At 41.3% G+C, this 22,119-nt stretch overlaps 2 protein-coding genes across 11 annotated transcripts in view; both read right to left on the bottom strand.

Moving 5' to 3' along the window:
• Nucleotides 1-37: 37 nt before the first annotated feature.
• On the bottom strand, nucleotides 38-9,317 carry tnnt2e (troponin T2e, cardiac). Of its 7 annotated transcripts, none has more exons than XR_003411021.2 (20): nucleotides 9,215-9,317; nucleotides 7,673-7,722; nucleotides 7,483-7,490; nucleotides 6,500-6,523; nucleotides 6,053-6,073; nucleotides 5,827-5,847; nucleotides 5,421-5,441; nucleotides 5,212-5,232; nucleotides 4,949-4,969; nucleotides 4,250-4,273; nucleotides 4,109-4,120; nucleotides 3,665-3,686; nucleotides 3,506-3,566; nucleotides 3,062-3,178; nucleotides 2,886-2,963; nucleotides 2,665-2,778; nucleotides 2,228-2,340; nucleotides 1,971-2,061; nucleotides 1,373-1,696; nucleotides 38-208 (listed from the first exon to the last, which is right to left on the bottom strand). XR_003411021.2 is itself a non-coding variant. In XM_027015856.2 (20 exons), exons 2-20 carry the CDS (start codon nucleotides 7,708-7,710, stop codon nucleotides 163-165), a joined length of 891 nt encoding a protein of 296 aa, XP_026871657.2. In that variant the 5' UTR covers nucleotides 7,711-7,722; nucleotides 9,215-9,317; the 3' UTR covers nucleotides 38-162. The 7 variants fall into 7 exon arrangements, 6 of the variants coding, with proteins under 6 accessions (XP_026871657.2, XP_026871660.2, XP_026871658.2 ...); XM_027015856.2 differs by having other exon boundaries at nucleotides 1,373-1,410; XM_027015859.2 differs by lacking the exon at nucleotides 6,500-6,523 and having other exon boundaries at nucleotides 1,373-1,410.
• A 296-nt stretch (nucleotides 9,318-9,613) lies between these two features.
• The window catches only part of cald1a (caldesmon 1a), a 36,346-nt gene continuing 23,840 nt past the window's right edge, over nucleotides 9,614-22,119 (bottom strand). For 3 of the 4 annotated variants that reach the window (XM_035528310.1, XM_027015824.2, XM_035528309.1), the window contains 10 exons: nucleotides 21,296-21,387; nucleotides 19,764-20,037; nucleotides 18,026-18,166; nucleotides 16,487-16,530; nucleotides 16,176-16,251; nucleotides 15,786-15,923; nucleotides 15,580-15,675; nucleotides 14,017-14,085; nucleotides 12,302-12,338; nucleotides 9,614-11,172 (listed from right to left, as the gene is read on the bottom strand). In XM_035528310.1, the coding sequence (XP_035384203.1) occupies nucleotides 11,159-11,172; nucleotides 12,302-12,338; nucleotides 14,017-14,085; nucleotides 15,580-15,675; nucleotides 15,786-15,923; nucleotides 16,176-16,251; nucleotides 16,487-16,530; nucleotides 18,026-18,166; nucleotides 19,764-20,037; nucleotides 21,296-21,387 (981 nt within the window). In that variant the 3' untranslated portion in view covers nucleotides 9,614-11,158. Of the gene's footprint in view, nucleotides 11,173-12,301; nucleotides 12,339-13,705; nucleotides 13,750-14,016; nucleotides 14,086-15,579; nucleotides 15,676-15,785; nucleotides 15,924-16,175; nucleotides 16,252-16,486; nucleotides 16,531-18,025; nucleotides 18,167-19,763; nucleotides 20,038-21,295; nucleotides 21,388-22,119 lie in introns of all 4 variants that reach the window. The other variant, XR_004776316.1, reaches the window with a different exon arrangement.

Below are 22,119 nucleotides of genomic sequence, written 5' to 3' on the forward strand. Positions count from 1 at the left end.
TGAGCTATGAAGAGAAAAATATACAATGAGAAACGCATTACAACAAAGATTCTCTTTACTGTCTCTATATGTGCTATATGAACAGTCAAACAGTACAGCGGATTGGAGAGACTGCTGTATGTCTTCCAGTGTCTTCGTGGAATAACTCAGACCTCTGCATGTTCACCTCAGCCTACCGCCCATCTTGCCCTTGCCGCGACCTTTGGTGCTGCAAGACAAGAAGAAAAGAAAAAGATATATCTCCATTTTGGTTAAGATAATGGCAGCAGGGTAACATAATGCAATAAATGTGTATGATGTAGAAAAGGATTAAAAGGATATATATCAAAGTAATATATCAAAAACCTTGTACAACTGTGATTTTCTTTTACTGACAAGAGGATACTGATTCCAAATTAATCTTAAAACAACTACCTACAGCTTGACATCTTAAGCAGGGTATCTTTGAAATAATTTTAAAATATTAAATTTTGATAACTGGCACCAAAAAAACAAAACAAAAAACAAGTTAAAAAAATTGCAGAACTAAAACACACAATTTATGGGTTAAACATGAAAAACTGGAAGACACCCACACCAACATGGATATATATACAGGCAGTAACAGGCAAAATACATTTAGTTTTAAAAATGAAAGCACACCACCTCTGGGCACAAAAAAGGGTCAGATTTACAAAATGATCACATCTTTTCACAATTACTTTTTATTGTTAATTTTCCAAGGGCAGATTAGTAATTTACTTTAAACTTACCATTCCATCTGAAGTGTCCTCACCTCTTTCAAAAATATAAATCCATCGGCTAGACATCCCCTAATGACCATTTTATCTCCATAAAGAGCAAGTGAAAGTTTGGGGGCTGTTTATAAAATGTATCTAAGGTTTGCCAGACACACATTAAGTCTAGTCATAGACTACACTGTTTGGAGACTTTTAAAAAAATCTAGGACTAGATTTAATGAGCGCTGTGATGACCTTGTCTAAATGTTTAAAAAGATAGTAAGGCAGGGAATGAAGGAATCACAGGAACTGGTCATATTAGGATCACATTTCTAGATCCTAAAGAGTTTTGCCCTTGATGCCAGCTAGCCCACATGCTCTGAGTTTGCTCCCGTAGGCATCTTATGGTCTCAAAGAATCTGGGCCAATAAGCTTACAGTTCAGGACACTTACACAGTGCTCATATTGAATGTCATCTTTTCAATCAGGTTCAAATCGGATTAAAGTCCCTGATCGGCATGTCATAGACACATCATAGCTGTGAGGACGTTAGCAAATAGTTTGTTTCTGAATGACAAGAACACTGTTTTTGTTCCCAGCCCAGCATCCTTTAACACCAGGGGAAAGTGACCAGTGTGACTCAGAATACTTACCTCTGGTGATCCTTGACTCGAGCCAGAAGCTGAGTAATCTGTAAGGGACACATATGGAAGCCTCGCTAAGCACAAAGCGACAACACCCACAGCCTACAGAGGGGTAACCTCGGGATCCATGGACGTACGCATGAGAACCAGCCCCTGACTGAACCCTGCGAGTCACCTGCTTTTCGCCTGCAGCAGCAACCGAGCGAGACTCCAGACCCAAGATAAGTCTGAAAACAATTACTGACAGCAGGCTACACAACAGAGGTCACCGTCCTCACTGCCAATTACTTACAACTTCTGCTGTTCATTCACTCGGGCCTGAAGAAAAGTGATCTGCAAGCAAGTCACAATTTTAGACAGGCAATTTATGGATGCCTGTGTGTATGGCTGCAAAATTGAATCTGTCCTTCACCCAATGTACTGGTAGAAGGCAAAAAATTAACATTTTACATATGTTTTACCAGTGCTTATTTTCACACTTTTGTTCAAAGACATTACAATGTAATGGAGCAAATATAAGGAACATCTATATATCACTATCATAATTTCTAGTGTTCAAATATTCTTTTCAACACATTACAACATGTGAACTTGGCAAAGCGCTTACGTCATATTTCTGTCTCTTAAGTTTCTCGCCGAGGTCAAACTTCTCAGCCTCCAGTTGCATCATCCACTGCCAGAGCTCGTTGGCCTTCTCCCTGCAGAGTCAAGTCAAATACTCAGCCACCCGCCATCAGCCATTTCCAAATCCCTGGCTCTGGAAGTGCCCTGTGCTGGCTGGCGAGCGTTCTGACGGGCAAGGCAGGCCAAGGGTTGGGTTGGGATGGGTCCCGGGACACGCTGCGTATGAAAGCAATGGCTCACTTCAGTTTGTCCTCGGACAGATGGTCGATGTTGAGCGGCTTTTTCCTCTCAGCCAGGATTTTCCTCTTCTTCTCCCTCTCAGTCTGCTTCTTGGCCCCTTTACGGCCCTCCATCTGTCAGGGATATCGGAATAAGACACATATACTATTACCAATTAAGAACAAGGGGGGGGAGGAACAAAGAAAGCATCAGTTTAATATTAAGTAGCATGGGCCCCAGAACAGAGCTAGATGATTTTTTTTTTTTACACCCACAATTATACTAGCATCTACACCCTATAACAAATGAATGTTTATGTAGGCTGTTAGCCAGGGGTCTAATATAAAGGCCAGCAGAAAAAACACTCCAGAGAGCTAAGTAGTACTAGACAAGAGAGATATATGCCTTATTTACTTGCTTCACACAGTCAACAGCTGTATAATCTCCTGAGTCCTGACCTTCTGCTGTAGTCCGCCATACTGCTGTGTCATGTTGGTGAGAACTTTCTTCTTCTTGGCATCCTCATCCTGCTTCTTCCTCTGTTCCTCTTGCTCTCTCCTCTCCTTTTCCTCCTGTGGAGAGTCATGAGAAATCCCGCTTTCTCTCACACATCCCTCTGCCTATTCTTCCCGAGGTAGAAGACGTTTGGATGGAAAGGACATGGACACTTGTCACTCACCGCCAGGCGAGCTTGCCTTTCCCTTTCTTTCTCCGCACGGATCCTCTGCTGTTCTGCCCTCTCCGCACGCCGCTTTTCCTGCATGTAGGGCCGGTTATAAGGTGCAGGCAGTTGCTAGTTATCCCTGATCAACTGGGACAGGCTTGATCTGGCATTGCTGGGTGCGCAGCACTTACGATCCTGTGGACAAGTGCAATGAGTTCCTCCTCATCCTTTTTCCTCTGAATGAAGTGAGCCTCAATTAGGGACTGCAGTTCAGACAAATCCTTCTCCTGACGCTTCCTGTGGATATCCTGATGTGCACAGGCAAATTTTACACATACACACACACACACACACACACACACACACACACACACACACACACACACACACATTATTTGTAATGTTACATTGACTTTGGTAATATAAAAACCTAGCACTAACTCTAAACCTGCCTAAATCTTAAATGTTTAGTGGAAACACTACACTCAGTTATAACAATGTTTCTCTAGTATTACTCTAGCCTTTAATAAATGCATTTAAAGTTGGGATGAATGTCAAAAAGGACATCACAAGTATTGCAATAAAAGAAGACATGGAAGCACAGATTTAGGCATTTCTAATCATTGCTAACTCACGTCAAAGTCCACTTTCTCTCCTTCTGGAATCTTTGGAGGTGCAATATTTTGCATGAACAGCCTGCAATTTTTCATGAAAATTAACTTAGCACAGTTCATAACTGTGAAAGGTTGTTATATATGTGAAAGGTAGTTAAACTAGATCGAGGAAGTGCTTACTTTGGCTTTGGCTTCATCTCATCTGAATCAGGTGATATAAGCATTTACATTAACATTAGTGTTATCACTACATCACTGAACACAACACGCATGTACACCTGACAGATACTGAATCTTAAAGTTCCAGGGAATAGTTTGGGAACATTTTTTTCATAGCATTCCCTTATTCCCTCTTTATCAGAATGTTAAACAGATAATTATATTGTTTTAACTATATTGCTGAATCTAGTGTAACTTGAATTGAGAAGAGGTAAAGACAAGGCTTTTACAGTAGTTTCTATAAATGTAAACTAAAACTTCAAGACATTTATGAGGGGGCTGACCTTTTAAGTTAAAACAAGAAATGCTTACAGTGTGTAAATAATCTAATTTCCTATGCATCAATTTCTACATTGTCATTTCAGGAACCAGTTTATATGACTATAGGACATTTATTTGAGTTACCTTCAGTTGGCTCTGGAAAAATGAAAAATATAAATGTCATAATAGAGGCAAAGTCTGTTTGTCTATAAAATACATAGATTATGTGGTACTGTATTGGCAATATCAGAATATAAAAACGAAACATATGAAAATCAACATTACCTGCAGCTTCTTCCTCTGTAGGAGCTTTAGAATAATAATAAAACTTACTTAATAATAATAACAACAACAATAATAATAACAACATAATAATGTTATATTGACCAGCCATATAACACAACAAACACAAAACTGCACATTACAAACAGGAATCTGTGGAATTTCTAACATATTCTTTTTTTCATTAAAAACCTGATAAGTTTTATCTCATTTTAACTACATAAACTCAACAGATTAACTTCAGGAGCTCCTGAAAGGAACCAAAATCTGGGAAGTTTTACTCTTTGAATAAACTGATGACAACCCAATGTTCTGACTGACGATGACAGCAGCTGGCAATGATTCCTCATCAGCCCATCTACTAATAATTCTGTGCATTATGAGATGCAAGACTTATAATGACACAAATATTGTGCATCCCTGACCTACATGCAACAGCTGAGCATGCTTCACACAAAGTATCACGAATGAACATTTCAACATCATGAGTAATGCTGTGATGATGTTACAGTCAAAATGTCAAGTGCTGGGTGCATGATGTCAGTTTGTGGAGTGCATACTATAAGATAGAATTTGCATGCTATGTAGTATTCTGCACAGTTCTGGTGATTGATAGTGGAAAGTTGTATTAAAAAGGAAAAAATATAGAAAAGATATGGTCGTTTTAGAATAAAAGAGAAAACAGGGTAAATATATAGTTACCTTCTGCTTCAGGTTCTGCTTCTGACATGTACATATGAAAAAATGGACATTTCTTTATGATATGGAAAACTGATACAAGAAGCTGTTTATGAAATTATCAAAGTATATAATAAAAATTTTAAATATAACAGTGAACTATGAAGAAGATCTTATTTCAAGTCAATGCTGGTAGTTGTACTGCATACCAAAACAAATGTGTGACAAAAAATATTGACACAGAATGGAAATGAGAAAAGAAGCAAAACCCAGAACTGTGATGTTACCTTCTACTTCAGCTTCTGGTTCTGATATGAAAAGGACATGAAAATAGTTTAAAAAGTTATTAAATTTAAATGTAAAAAAAGCATAAACATTTCCTTTAAATACGATGCACTCTTATTTTAGAACGAAGCTGAACATGGAAAAAATGTGTCATGAACTATGTTCTACATAGAGCAGAAATGAAAATAGAACCTGAGTGTAGAATTGTTACCTTCTACTTCATCTTCTGGTTCTGATATAAAAATATGAAAAATATTGAGGATGAAAGATATGTTTCCAGAGTCATTTTAATGCATTGCACACTACTACTAAGTAGTCATAGCAGTCTGTTATAGCCCATACTAATAACTCAAAAAAAAAAAAAAAAAAAGCAAATGTGTCAGTGCCAAATTTCTAATATCAAAAGCTAATGTTAAAATGCTAATATTTGAAGTGTTAAATTTTATTATAAGCACATTTTAAAGATGCAGTGTAGATTTCAAAATATTATCTTCCCAGTTGTGCCTATAAAATAGTAAACAGCTGTTTAAAAAACAGTCAATTCTACAATACTTTTATTTTGGTTAATCTCAAATATGCGGAAACATTACAATAATTTCAAAGTCAAGCGTGGTTACCTTGAACTGCGGTAGGAGGGGCTATTGATGAAGTATATCATTGTATTCAGAAGGAATATGGAAACATTATAAATAGTGGATAACTAATGTCCAAAAATGGAGGAATGAATGAATGAATACATGATGAATGAACTGATACATAAAATATACTTGTAAAAGATATTTGTAAATGAGATGGTGAATGTGAACTACATGCATATAAAAAGTTGCAAGACTCACGATTTACCTTCCACTTCAGGAGGAGGCACTATCATAAGAAAACATGATTGACTGGATTATTAATATATAAAAGTTGCAGTTAGGGAACATCCAACAAAATTATGTATAACATGGATCAGCTCATAATCCGTTTCTGGATGAAGTAGGGCCTTTTAGAAATCAGTTATGAAATCAATTCAGCCACTTCCATAAAATGTCATACCTAAGAAATATATTCTATCACGCTTAAGGTACCATGAACACTCTTAATGCCTATTGAAATGCCGATTCTTCAAAAGGTCATCTGAACGAGGCAGTGTAGTATTAGTTAATGACCATTAGTAAACAGTATAGTAGCTCTCTAATATAAGTCCCAGTGTATCAGCTATGACTAAAAATAGTGAGTAGTGTGAAAAAACATGGGTAGAGCCAAACATGCAGTTCACAGCAAATGAACGTGAAGGCTGAGCTTTACCTTCGTCTGTGACTTCCTCCTCGACTGAGTGGACGGATTTGGGATTAGTAGATGAATACGGCCAAAAGCAGAAAAAGGCAAATGTTCATTTTGTGAAAGTACAGTTACAACTTTGTGCAAATGATATTTCTCAGGTCAGTTTTCACACACTCTTGCATTGTTAAGGTGATGTCCTATGAGAGTAGAGTGCAATGATTTATATGATTATTGTATATTTGAACCAAAAAGCACTTGTCACCTTTGTCAGAACATTGAGATCCACACAACAGAAGATAAAAAGATTTATATTGAAATGGTAGTTTTTATTTTTGTTATTAAAAATGATTTTTTATTTTTTGTTATTAAAAAGTAACTTTTAATAGTAATTTCCTATTGATATATAATTTGATCATTATATATCAGATTAATATCTGTATGGTTTCCTTTGTAAAAATTAAGGAAATGTATAAACATTACTATAAATAAATGAAACAGGAAAAGTAGGTTTTAATATTGGCCTATTGCTACAGTTTGAGAAACCAGCATTTGAACGTTAACTGACATTTGACTCACATTACACACTTTCCAGATAGCACAATCAGATTTCAGATTACACTCCATAAATATTTGTTCATCATTATATATTTACATGACTTCACGGCTACCCAGCAATTCTACGTTTGCATAGGAAATTATTTGTACATTGAATTGTCTCATTTTTGGCATGCAAATCTTATGATTACGGCTATTAAGCAAATCTAAAGCCACGGCAAGTTTACATTTCTTTACTTTCTCCCTATTTCCACATAGTAGACAGATGGAAATAAGATAGATACCTAACCATGATTTAAGGCATCTCTTCTCATATGAGACTCATGGTTTTTAAATTATGGTCCCTAACAAAATAAGCAAAATGAACTAAACAATGAACTAACAAACACAAATGAATGACTCAATTAATATCAGTTTATTAATAATGCCACTCCTCCTTCCAGAGCCCTTACCTTCTTCTCTATATGTACAGCGTGGCCGTGGGTGAAGAGACGCAGTAAAACAAGGAAAAGGGCATAATAATGAGGAAAACAGTTGGTCCGATGTTGAGAACACAAGAGAAGAAGGTGGTGGGGTGGATATCAGACTATGCACCCAAGACATAGAGCGCTGGTATGCTGAAGGTGCACTAGTCATACTTACTGCACCTCTTCTTCCATCACGTCTTCTGTTTCAGACATGGCTCACGGTTCCTGAGGGCAACAAGAGCTGGATTAGTTACAGCACTATTACTGAAGTTTGATCGGTTCACTAAGCTTCGGTGAAAGTTGAGGATTGGGCCTTCTGACTTCACTTTGATTTTGAGCACTGTTTTATGCTTGTTATGATAAAATTTTGGCCACATGATTTGTTTGGGTATTTTCAAGCAATGAGATCCAGACAACGCCTACCTTTGAGCTACATCCTGTGGACATGATCGGAATTTTCAAGAGATTCTCTCTCTCTCTCTCTCTCTCTCTCTCTCTCTATCTATCTATCTATCTATCTATCTATCTATCTATATATATATATATATATATATATATATATATGTTATTTGATTAACATTTACAGATAGATTTGGGGATTAAAATAAATTTCTTCAATATCTCTAACTTTACCAAGTATCCAAATTGGAGTGTGTTTGGTCCGAAGACTCTAAAATCCTGAATGACGTTACACTATCAATAAATTAAGAGGCCATAAAATAGGTGGGGCAGGTGACGAAGAGGTGGAGTAGTGGTTATTTTTAAAAACAATCAACTATTCTTTGGAACAGGTGGCACATGTTATTGCAGACAATGAACTTGGCTGATCTCATCCAAGCCTCCTACTTATTTGCAGAGTAAATTGAGTACGCGTCCTTGCCATCTATTTTTGAAACAGGCACCATTTGTTCGGGTCATTGTTCCACGCACAGTTCTTCATTGTCTCTTCAGTGTGTGGCTGCATTTGTTACTGCTACTACATTGCATTTCTTATTCTGTACGGTTACACACAAAAAAAGGATTGTTAAACCATCGCTTACTAAGAGTCGACCAATTAGTTAGTCAGGCAAAGCTTCCTCTGTTGGCCATACATATAGGAATAATGCTTAATGGGGTACATAGGTAAAATATTATGAAAAAATGCTGTGGGGTCATTCGTTTTATACTGTAATGAGAGAAAATAAGTATGAATGGTGCACTCCGCCGCAGCCTGTGAGTGAGCTTACAAGTATGAGGATATGGCCTGATGCCTAAGCACACTGCCTCGGAGAGTCACTCGGGTCAGATCCAGCCAGACTTTGCAGCAGATTAGCTATCTCTCAGAGGCATTATCCAAGTTTTACTTTAATAAGTGCAGGCCACTTCTGCCCTGGCTAAAGGGCTAGAATAATGCAGCGCTGTCAGTAGCATGCTGTCAGAATGCAGCCAACCACAGGTCCTGCATTAACTAGCATTAAGTGAAAAGCCCCAAGCATGCGACCAGCCAGGCCCTACTGGAGAGCGCAGCGCGGCGGCTCCGAATGCAGCCCTCCTCTCTGGTGCTGTTTGGGTAACTTCAGCGAATGGTACATCATGACTCTTGAATGCAAGCCAATGACCATGCAGGTGAGGTGGTGTTTTGAGTCAGTATCGGTTACTGGGAGATAAGCATGCTTTTACACCAGTGTGGGATTCCACAAAACAGATGAAAAGAAGGACATCCATTGGTCTCTCTTACCTGGGATCTCGACAAGGAAAGAGATGGAGTCTTATTCTCGAGGGTCCAGGATGCAGACAGTTTCCAGCTAACTCTAACACAGCTCACCTAATACAGACCTGTATGTCCATGTGTCCTTAGTGCTGCTCTACGATTGGCCAGTGTCACAGGGTCTATTGTTAGTGTTTGGAGGAGGGGTACATTCATTATGACAATGAAACCTGGTACATCTTTAGCATGGCAGCATTCTCACGGACATTTTCGCAGACACAGTGATTCTAGTCTAAAAAAAGAGATAAACATGGTTATGCTTCAATAACATTTTAACTTTGTTGACTAGTTGACTAGACCAAACCTGTCTCTGGGAAAAGAGCATTTAGTGTTCTTTGACAAATATTAAAAAAGGCATAAGAACAAATGTGAGGCTTTTAAAAGAATCACTTTATTGCTGTTGCTGAGTCACTGTTACAATATATAAAAAGTTGTTCCTTACAAAACTATCAGCTACAGTAAACATGGTCAAAGTTTTAACAAGGAAATGAACAAATTAAAGTTGGTGCGATTTGCATGGAGTTACCCTGGTTCAACGAAAGACATGTTTACAAGACTCAAGACTCAACATGGAAAAAGTAGAGATTACTTTGCATCATGAATGATTGTCAAATATAAGACCAGAACACAGAACCATTCACATTTTAAAATGTAAATTATGATGTAATTGAGCTGGGGAGAGAATTGGATATTAGTGACACACACACAACCCCCCCCCCCCCCCCCCCAACACACACCATCAGTCACATAACCTATGAAAACTCCTGACGGTACAAGGCACTGTCTGTCTGCCCACCAGCACATACTTGAGTCCCATTACATAGTTGCCAACGTGTAATAGTGTTTTACTCTAAATAAATTGGTGGAGAGTAAACAAAAAAGAAACAAAGAAATTACATAAATGGCATAAATTGGTCCTTAGTAAGGGTTTGAAGCCCCTCCCACCTGTCCGTTAACATACTAAATACAGTCGCTTATCAGGATGATAATGACAACCTGAGCCTTACTTGTGATAGAGCAAGCGCTAAATGCAAAGGAATGTCTGTGAAAGTCAAGTCTTTCTTTTTTCATCTTTTTCAATTTTGGTCAAGAAATACATGTTCCCTTTATTCAGTGCAAAGCCAAGCCTTTACGTCCATTAGAAATCAGCTATATCATGGTGTCTATATTGACTGACAAAGCACCTGAACTGTGACTGAAAAAATGAATAATAATGGAATGTCTATAATTAGCATTTGCAGACATATTGTGATACTGAGAGCAAAAGCAAAGACATCATCTTGTATAAAGCGGCAACATATAAAATATAGTTACTTACAAAACATACATGATGTGCTAACATATATTATTAAGACCATAGTTTTCCTATTAAAAAATGTGTCATTATGACAAAAGTTTTTAAAAATGCACTATACTATGGGTGCTCATATTCTGTTCTGGACTGGTGAACATTAATACAATACCAATATGTGAAGCTTTGCTTTAATTATAAATTAAAAAGGTGTTCAGGGTGACTAGCAGAGAAGAGCTCTGAAGGGAAAGAATAGCAACACTTACTGTGAAATTACACAAGGCCTTTACATATGTTGCATCTGTCATTATCTAGTGAGAAACTGAATCATGTGATACTTGGTGTCTCTATATGTAAGGCTGTCTATATGTCTATATTTCAGAATAGTTTCTAGTATAAAACAGGTTTTATGCTAAGCATGACCCTATAATTAGGCCTTGCAAGATTAAGGCCTTTGACGGAAGTGGGAAAATATAAGCCTTCTGTCTCCCTCAGTCTCTCTCTCAGATATGTCTAGGCAGTGGGCAAGTTTTCAAATTATTTTTGGTATGAGTAAAATATATAACATATAAAAAGAAAGATGACGGCTTTCACTTGGTCCCTGGTGCTGAGTCTTCAAAAAGTTAGTGCCCCATTCCTGTTCAGACAAAAGAAAGGTCTGTTAACAAATTATGTTAGCAGACATCACATACACGCACAAAACTTTTACAGCAGGTGCAAATATCACAACAAGAACCAAATCCACAAATATTTCCCTAGGCATAAACTCAAAGGAGTGTTAATTCTTTCTAAATCTTATACAAGAGTGATGCTAAGCATCTCTTTCTACCACCATGCTCATGTGTATTGAACAGCACAGGCTGGAGACCCTCAGCCTCACTTTAGGCTGTTGAATGCTCCGGATGTTTCTGCCTTTGCATGCTTTTAAACGATGTTCGCCAGGTTGGCATTTGACCTTTATTGTTTAAAGAATTCCAGGATCACAGTTTGCCAGGTGTGCGTGTGCACGTGCGCGTGTGACTCATGTGCTTTTTCTGTCATTCTGCAAAGGCATAGCGGACACCAGTGAAATGATGTGGTGAGAGCAGGTCCATATTTCTAGCCCTGCTGCCATTGCTGGGGGTCTGTGCAGAAGCAGGGGACAGCTGTTCTCCTGTACCTGCCTATGTGATGGGCTAGTGTGCTAATCTTCTGCCACCTCACACAGTAACGTGACAAAGCGGGCAGCTGCCCGCCCCGTCTAAGGCCAGAATGCCGACAGGAATAGTGAGGGGTTGGGGGGGGGGTGTGTGTGAGGTAGGGCTGTGTGTGTTGGCGTGTGTTTGGGGGATTTCAGAGAGAGCTGTTGCCCATTATTCAACCATGTCTGGCATGCCTGAAGGCCACAGCGTCCTCTACTAGTGGAACAAAAGGTGTGCTTTCAAAATAGAACCCCACGCCACAGAGGCATGTTCAAAGGCCGCAGTTGATGAACAAAGTGTCAGGACTGGTGATTTATGGTTGTCAAGAGCTCAGCGGCCAAGGTGCAAGCATGGAATTGTGGGATGTGGGTGACATGGTCCTCTGTATATTCAGTTCTGACACATAAGGCAGAGCCTGCCTTAAAGAGCATAAACTTCATTGGATGTCTGACCCAATACTAGTGCGCACACACTTATTGTGATTAGGTGGAGGAGACAGTTGAACACACACACAAACACATTTTGAACCTTGAAATCTGAGTCTACAGACAACATGGAGCTATTCTGGCATCCATATTCACTTACCATTAGCAACAGATTTACTTTCTCCTCTGCTTGTCACCTGGATGAGGTGGAGAGAGAGAGAGAGAGAGTGAGAGAGAGCTCGAGAGAGCGAGAGCTCAGTGACGGGAACTCAGTGAGGGGAAATGGGGTTGTCAACATACAGGTCATGTTGGCAGAATGACAGATTATAACATTACACAGTGAATCTTTTGAGCTGGGAGCTCATGTGCTTTACTTCCACTACATCCTACTGCATTCTTTTTACATTCCATTTATATATGTATACACACACACACACACACACACACACACACACACACACACACACTGTTTACTTCTCTGTAGTGCAGGATGGGGAATCTGAAGGTGCTCTCAGAACAAGGAGAAACCAATGGCTTCGTAGAAATCCACCACAGTCAAGAGAACAGAGCAGCATTCCCATACCACTCCTACCCTCTATTTTCGCTCGCTCTTCTGGCTACCTGCCCTTCCACTTGGCCACGATATGTCAACCTGAACCGCGCCCTTCCCACTCCCCAGCCCCCCCCCGTGCCTGCTTGGATCATGCACGCAGCCTGCAGCTCAACCGTGGCCTCAGCCTGGCCTTCATGGGCCTGACACATGCCGGCGCTCCCTGGCGACATGTCCCATCCAGGGACCGCGGCCGAAGATAGAGTCATCCGAGTAGACGCCGCCCGCCCTCTTTCTTCGGCGCCACAAAATCAAAATCTGTGCGAATGTGTGGAGGGGCCTAGGGCATGGGGCCTGGGGGCCCAGAAGCCCATGGAGTGCTTATTCAGCCTCAGAGACTGATGAGGCTAGTGGCTTGCCGCTCGAGGTACGTGGGTGTGCCATGGCGTGTGGGCCAAATGTGGCTAAAAGGGACCATGTTAAAATAGATGCTTGCGGAATGACCAGCGTGGTTTGTGTAGGAGATTGATGTGCGCGTGCGCGCGCGTGTGTGTGTGTGTGTGTGTGTGTGTGTGTGTGTGTGTGTGCGTGAGTATGTGTGAGGGTGTGTGTGTGTGTGTGTGTGTGTGTGTGTGTGTGCGTGCGTGCATGCATATGTGTGTGGGTGGGTGTGTGTGTATGCGTGCATGTGTGCATGGAAGAGGGAGATGGAAAATAGAAACGGGAAAAAAGCCCAAGCGTTTGTGGTGATTATACGCAACCAGAAACCAAGTCTCGCACGGTACATTCAACAAGCAGGAGGCTTTGGAAAATGTTTGCAGGCCCTTACAGTGGCTATCAAACATCAAGCATTCCACCCCCACCCACCTCTTTTCCATGGCAGTGAGTGAGTGAGAGAGCAAGGTAAAAGTCAAAGGCATAGCATCACGCAAAGAGTGAAGCTGTCTCATGGTAAGTGCATTAAGTGGAAATAATCAGTCACTGTGCATCCCTTTGTGATAAAGTAACATTTACCTCCTCACGGAGCCCAACTCAGAAGACAACTAGCAGGGAGAGGGCTTTAAACAGAAACACACTGTTACTGCTTGGCTCACGGACACTAATCACTCCTTATCTTATCTTGGAACACTGCGGACATATTGACTGGCATCATGTCAAAATGGACATGGTCCCTTAACGACATACCAAAAAGGTTATGGAATACACTGACCATTTTAGGTTAAAGAAACTTTAAAATTCATCTTTGAGGGAAGTGAAAATATGCTTTGAGTATAACCATCTTTGTAACTGTGGTGATATATTTCTGTAGTGTTGTATCCCATTACCTTGGTAGCAGGGGAGCCTTTGTTCTCCCATAGACTGCGTTTGCCAGTCACATCCCCACGCTTCAGGTCCTGGAGAGGACAGAGAAGGTCTAAAATCATGCTTAAAGTGACAAGGTGTGATTACATACACACATACACAGACACAGACCCATGCAAAAGCATGATGACTCACGCAGACATTTCTCGTACCTGGTCCTCAGCACAGGCAGGGCAGAGGAGCGGACAGAGGAGGGCAGCCCAGAGGAAAGCAAGGCTGGGCCACTGCTCTTTGTGAACAGCAGGAGCTTAGCTAGCATAGGAAAGCGGACACAAGGTGAGACTGCTCACCAAAGTAAATTCGACCTTGCACAGCTGATGAAGGACCCCTGTCCAAAATGTCCAGTTTCTATGGAATCATATTATATTATATTTTATATATATATATATAAACACTTTAAAGAGATCATTCTTCCATATCTTCCAGCAAGTTCTAACACTCATCTCTATGCACTTCTAATGCAAGTGCCATTGCCATTGTTGACCATCAGAGGGCAGGCTAATAAGAACAAGTCTTACTCACAAAAGCAGGATTACTGCAGAGATCAGCCTGTTTCTCTAAAGCTCTGTATGTAAAAGTCAGAAAGGGTTAAGGATTCTGACCCAAGATCCAAATGAAGGAGTTCTAAAGCTACACCTGCCCCAACTCACACATGATTTCTGATCTTCATTGTTTCAGTGTGATTCTCAGTTATCCTTGTCCTGTAAATGCAGTGTCCACTAGAGGTTGCCGATGTATCATTTTTGTGGTGTGTCTATGATCTGGGGGTTGATGTTCAATTATATACTGCCATGTGAACATACTATAATCTTTAATTAAAAGGGTATGCTAATCTACAGTACAGCAATATGACATTTACTTGTTAAGTAATATTTACTGTCAGCTTTGACTGAATTATTTATTTATCCCTTACCCAGACAAATAAGCTTTGACATCCACAGGGATAAGATCAACAAGCTTTCGGACTCTGCTTCTCCATTAGTCTCTATAGTGGCTGATTTCTTATGGTCAGCTACTAAATCACAGGCTTGCCGTGATATATTACTGCAAGGCAAGTTCTTGTTGAACCACAGAGGCTTTCTTCCATGGCAAGTGGCCCTTCAGTAGTGGTGCACCTTCTGAACACCCCCCCCCCCCCGCCCCAGCGGCCAGAGGTTTAAATTAAGCAGCCACTGTAGAGTGAACCACAGGGGTGGAGATAGTATAGCAGGGAAGGAAGCAAAGCTAGGAAAACTAGCTTGAGTGACATCCACATGATGATACATCTCTCTCCCTCTCCCTCTCACAGACACACAATCTCACCATCAGATGTGCACACAAACACGCATGGATACAGGCATACAAGGAACGCAGACAACAGACATCTTGGCTATAAAGACTAACATAGACAATCCAGTGCCACTAGATGGCCCCAGCTAGATAACTTGCCATAAATGGGTGTCTTCTAATGTCAACACAGAGGTTGGGAGGGGGGGGGGCTAGTCAAAAGATGTGTGATGGCGTGATGGACAGTGCTTGGAGCCTACCGCTGGTATTCCTCCTGGCGTTTTGCTCGATTCCGGGGTTTTATTCAGCCAATCATTGATGCGGCCAGCCACACCCACCTTGATTCCAGCTGCATCCTGTGCAGAGGAGAGAAGAAAGCTCCCTGTCGGTCAAAGGTCAAGGCTGAACAGGATAGACAGTGCGAGGGGAAGTGCCTAGCCATCCGGCGTTGATGAGCGCTGCGGACCTTGTTGCTGGATGGCGTGTTGGTGCCGGAGCCGAACACACTGCCCTTCTCCCACATGGTCTTAATGTTGCGAACGCCGTCTGATGCCACGGGCAGGTCCACGGTCGCTGTCCGTGGCGATCGCACCTCCTTATTACTCTGCCAAAGGGCAAGGAGAGAAAGAGCCGGAATGATATTAAACAAGGACAGCGCTTATGGCACAGCTCAGCAAAAACAGCATGACAGTACAGCACAGCAACAGCGTAAAATGCAGCACCTCTATAATTGATATCATTGATGTATCATCTTTTTTTTTTACATGCAACCTTTTGAAAAGCTCTTTTACATAATAGCAGAGTTCCTGTGTCTAGTGCATGAAACACTAGGAACAGGACAGTGGCTAGTACTCACCTGCACAGCAGTGGTGTACTGTTCCAATCTGTTATCAATCTTTGACACCACAGGAGAGTGAGATGTCTTCACAGTGCTGACACCACAGGACACACACACACACACACACACACACACACACACGCACAAAAACTCACAGGTTACAACATACTGTGAATTATCATTGATGTATACAGGAAAAATTGCCATATGTTGGCATTATTTCATAATACAATAATATAATTTTAATGGAGATGTGAAATAAATTGTGTAAAGTGTGAAATGAATTGTATTCTATGTTTAGATTAATTCTAGTTAAAAGATCTAGATACCTTTTCTGTGCTGACTTGTTAAGAAATTCAGCCCTTTCACCAATCTGGGAGAGAGAGAGAGAGAGAGAGAGAGAGAGAGAGAGAGAGAGAGAGAGAGAGAGAGAGAGAGAGAGAGAGAGAGAGAGAGATCAGACAATGGAAGACTTAGGAGATATAAGCACTAGTCATGTGGAAACATATAATAACACACACACGCACACAAATGCACACACGCACACATGTAGACACGCACACAAACAAACCCCACAACTTCCCTTTTGGAGTTGACTATTCGGAGGAGACCGCAGGCAAGTTTGTTATTTTTCGGCCTTTTTCAGGCTGCCCTGTCTGTGGGAACTTCAGTCTGTGTTTATGGCATACGACAACATGGCTAAGGTGTGTGTAAGTGGAAGGGCCCACAGACACACCCCCCCCCCCCACTAAAAAAAAAAGATTGATTTAAAAAAAACCTCACACATAACCCAACTCAAATTCCCCCTGTCCCCAGCCCTACGTCAGACATACTCTACAATGGCGCAGAATGTGGGAGCTCCTAAAATACTCCCTTCAGGAAATTCCCCATTTTGTGGCATGTTCGGTGCGGCTCTGTGCGAACGTGGTTCCAGTAATCCTATTAGGCTAATAGCCTTCCTGCAGCCCCTCTGAGCGCATACTCCCTCCAGGCAGCCACTCCAAAACCACTCCACTTTTATCTTTCTGTTGTTTTGTAACAGTGGGATCCACAAGCAAACAATAGTTGTCTGAAGTTGAAGACTTGAATGAACTGCACTCAAGGCATGCCTCACTTCAAATGAGCTCATTCTGACCAAAGAAAGATATGATATCTAAAAGTGTTAGAAATTAAATTTGAATAATGGCAAGAACTCAAATGTCACACCTAAAAAGATCACATAGCATGCATTACATACAGTGAACATGATGACAAAGTAAATCTGTGGAAAGAGAGCAGAGATGCAGTTAGTGTTAGTGTCTAGTTAGTGTTTCCCGGAAATATAAACCCTCCCAGGCCAGTCATCACATGAAAGTGTCATTGGTGAAGGGAAGACTGGAGAGGAGATTTGCTTCCCAAAACACACTGGATATAACTCAGTTGCTTTCAGTTTGTGGGAAAGCAGCACAGAACCACAACAGAGCAAGTAACCAGATTACCACATTGAGACTTCCACATCCAGAGTACCACAAGCAAACAAATCAAGCATAAATGGTGCAAAATAAGCACCACACACACACACACACACACACACACACACATACACACACAGGTTTTCCTTGGAAACAATTTTCCTAATGCTGTTAAGCTGTCCTTTATCCTGTTACATTAAAGAGTTTAGAGAGACAGCACATTAATTTCCTGGGTTTTTATGGCATCAGTGTGTTCTATAGCATCAGTGTGTCCAATTGTGGGTCAGTGTGTTCCTATCCTATCCTTCAGTTCCTATGGTTGTTCCTGTGATGTCTTAGGCTGGCTCATGCAGCGGTGCTGTCCTGTGCCTATGAGCTAGGTGGCCAGCTGGTGACCCAGGAGTTGGGTGAGCTCACCTTCAGGGATGACCCTCTTGGGCTCACGCATTTAAAGGGCTTACTGGCTTCCCCATCCACCTCGTCCCCAACCTTCTGCCTCCGCTCTGCCGCTTGTGCTCTCCTCCTCTCTATCTCCTCCTTCATCCTCCTCTTCTCCTCCTGTGCAAAACGCAAACAAGTACAACTCCATTACACACACACACACACACACTTCCCTCAACCCCACTCTGCTAATCTGGCAGTGAATTCCATTTTAACTGTGGAATTATATATATGCCTTTTTACAGGCCACAATAGCTCTTGGCACAGCTCTCCACTCTCCTCTGTTCTAATTAGTCCCGTTTTGCCGGACCGCCTAACGGGCTGGCCTAGAAGAGGAATTTTCACTCACTGACTGGCGCACGTTGTTGAAACGCGCATGCGCAAGGAGTGCATCTCGCCGCAAACCTGCTCGCCCGAGAGGCAACATTCTGTTTGCTAAAGTTGTGCGTTTCGTGTGGGTGTGTGTACTGCCGTGAAATATTATTGTAAAAGGATCGCATAGCTTGACATGAATATTCTTGTCAAACTTCGTTATCGTTTTTTTGCCCAGAGGAGGCATTTTCGTACACCGTGTCCAGTTGTCGAAACACGCATGCTTGAGTAATCTACCAGCAACATTTCAACTTGGGTAACATTAGCTATAAAACTGAGCGATACCAGGGATGTTTGCTGAGCCCACCCTACAGAGACAAGAGATGGGTTAGCTAACGCTGTGTTGTTCCATGCGAGTGTGTGTCATTGCTTAAGATACAATTGTTAATCAAGTTAAATGAAGGGGTGTGAGGATACCTTTGTAGCCAACTTAAAACCATCTAGGGTTAAATACTTGTGCTGACCGTTGTCTTACACGAACGTATTTCAGCTAAGATAGCGAACTAGGCAACTTTGTAACTAGGTAACTTTGACATAAGCTTATGTCAAGTTCAGCGTTTGTAACCTGTGGCTAAAATTAACAATGGCAAAGTACAAAGTGGACTAATATTTTGACACACACTACACAGCAAATGAACTGGCAAAATAGCAAGGCACTGGGAAACAAGGCATTTTTTCTTTAAGACCCAGAAGACCAGATTCTGTGTCCTTCAGAGATTTCCAGATGTGCTGTTGACCCTTGCGTAAAAAATGCTGTACAATAAATGGTGCAGCAGTAAGCTAGGCTTGCTTAGTTGTGTTGGTTATTTATTCTGCCTTCTTTGTTTATCTAGGAACAGAGAAGGTGTCAGCAGAGATGCTTGTTCGAAGTTTGGTCCATGGGTCCATCCAAGTGGCAGTTGGTAGACGGCAACAGAAAGAAATAGGAAGTTGCTGTAACCTTTTTGAAACTAAGTCACTGCAGTTACCTAAGACCTACTATAGTGGGCACAAATACACTAATAATATAGAGATATTCTCAGCAATACAGCACTTCCAGGAGAATTTTATCCACCCAGAGATAAGAAGCTAGAGAGTCTAATGACACTGAGGCATGGAGCCAACAAATATGCAGAGAATGCCCTCCTCTTCTAGGAGGTTACATTCTCAAGCCAAAATAGAACATTATTGTTGATTGAGGGCCAAGAAAACTGGCTATACAAATACGGAAGTGCTCTAGAGAAGGCTCAGGATTCCTTGAAGATGATTAAACATGAGTGCCCATCTGTCTTGAGCAGAAACATCTAATCAAACGGCACAGAAAGGACCCAGGGCAGGAGCGAGCCATGCTAGGCTAACGCACCTCCTCTTTGGCCCTCCTCTCGGCCTCCTCTTGCTTCTTCTGCCGCTCCTCTTCCTCCAACACTTTCCTCCGCTCGTCCCTCTTCCTCCGGAGCTCCTCCAGCTCGGCCTCGGCCTCCTGCTGCTTCTGCCTCATTCTCTCGAACTCCTCACTCTCTGTTTCGTCTCTCCTCCTCTTCAGCTCCTCTAGCTTGCGCTCGGCCTCCAGGCGTGCTCCCTCCCCCTCCACTTCCTCCACTGCGGGAGGAGCCTCGGGTGAGCGTAGGCTGCTGTGGCTGGTCCACACACACACACACACACACACACACACAGACAGACAGACAGATAAAAAAGATAAAAAAAACTTGCGATGTGTCTGAGCAATGGTTTAAGAGAGCATGGTCATATGATGCGTGTGTGCATTCACACACACACACACACCGGCCTACTTCTGTCTAAGGTGACAGTATCCTGTGACAGTCAGGGTAGCTGGGATTATATGACAGTCAAGTGCACCAGTTCAGCTGCATAAAGACCACTGGTGTGCGACTAAGATTAGAACAGAGAAACTGCACAAAATATCTTCAACAAGTTTCCTAAATGATCAAAAAATATTAACTTCGTTTTGACACACTTGACCCGATGTCCTAGGCAGGGGTGGACACAGTACACAAATCCTCTATTTGAGTGAAAGTACAGATACACTTTGACCTGGAATGTGAAAAATGCTTTTTTGATGCCAGAACTGCACATATATAGAAAAAGTGGAATAAAAAAAAAAAATTATATTTATTTTCTGCTTAAAAAAAAAAAAAAAATTAATCTACTGCTTTAAAATTGCTTTAAAATCTACTTAAACAACAAAAGTAAAAGTAAAAGTAAAAGTTATAATTTTTATTTTATATTTATAATTATGTTATTTGGGGGAGCAATTTCTAGTAAGAAATAAACTATAAAAAAATAAAAATAAATAAACTATTCTTCTGTCCCAACATCTCAAACATATCTTTGAGCTAAGACAGAGGTAGTGCAGTGGCCTAACCTCCTCAGGAGACACGATGTTAAACTTGTCGGACATGTTTCTGATTATAGCTAGCTTTCTACCATCTTTTTAAAAGGTGCACTGTGCTAGGGTTGTTTTGTTTTTTCAATGTGAAATTGCAACATATTCTCCATGTTTTAGATGATTCTGTTTTCTCAAAGTAGTGAGAACTGACAGACTACAGAAAGGAGTGGAGTGAAAGTAAAATGTCTTCAAAAATGGAAACACTTTTATGAGACATGCTTGAAAAATGCACTGGAGAAAAGTTATGAATTACATGTACAATTACAAGATAACACGGAAGTATGAAAAGAAGTAACACAAAAGCATGAACAGTGAGAACTCATGCCTGCTCTTCTCTATTACCTAATTATGATACTTAAATCCTTTATGTGTTTTTGGCAATTAGCTGTGTGGCAGTAAATTTTTTTAATGTGCCTAACACAGCCGTGCAACTCTGGCTATGCATGCCGTGTGATGAGCGGTCAGTCTCATCTCTGTTTCTCACACACCTCGGCGTTCTCTCCACCTTCCTGGGCTTGCCCTCCTCATACACTCCTCCGTTGTGCTGTTTGCTCCTCTTACTCCCATCCCCATCCTCCATCTGCCGACAGACAAGGAGAAGTCAAGATGTTGTGCCGGCTGCACTCTCAGTTGCTCTGGTAGCAGCCACAGGTCGCTGGTTGTGTGTGTGTGTGTGTGTGAGAGAGAAAGAAAAACAGTGGGCAGAACAGCACTCATGGAGAGAGGTGAAGAAAACACATACACCTGTCATGCAGCAAGCAACTAACAACCACATTGCAGCAGTGAGGTGACCGTATGGAAGAGACCACACCCTATGGGCCAGTCCCTAGAGACAGCAGGTTCTCGTGGACACCATAGTGGGTTCACTGCACTCAGATTGGTGTAGATAGGCTTTGGGGCAAAGTCAATAGCACAGACAAAATATCTTCCTTTGGAAAGGTCTGATGTTTACAAATAGTTTTGTATAAGAAAACAATTCAAAAGGTTTTACAATACATTTCAATTAACTTTAAATTCAGATAATTTCCTCTCTGATGATTCAAGTACAATTAGTTATTCTCTGTGACTAAGCCCCAAAGCTCATAATATCAAAGTTCTGTGAGCATCCAACCTCTTACCACACTCAAATAATTCTCGGCAAACTTTCTCTCAGAGTCAGCTGCTTCCTGCTTTTCCTCATTCTGTGAGAGTGCCTCTATCTCCATTTCCTTTATCTCATTTGCCTCTACTTCCTCCACATCCTCATTCACTCCGCTTGCATCCTCTTCCACTTCCTGCTTCAAAGCTACTATGGAATGGGCTATATCTTCAT

The sequence above is a fragment of the Electrophorus electricus genome, chromosome 7, assembly GCF_013358815.1.
Source record: "Electrophorus electricus isolate fEleEle1 chromosome 7, fEleEle1.pri, whole genome shotgun sequence".
Classification (NCBI taxonomy): Eukaryota; Metazoa; Chordata; class Actinopteri; order Gymnotiformes; family Gymnotidae; genus Electrophorus; species Electrophorus electricus.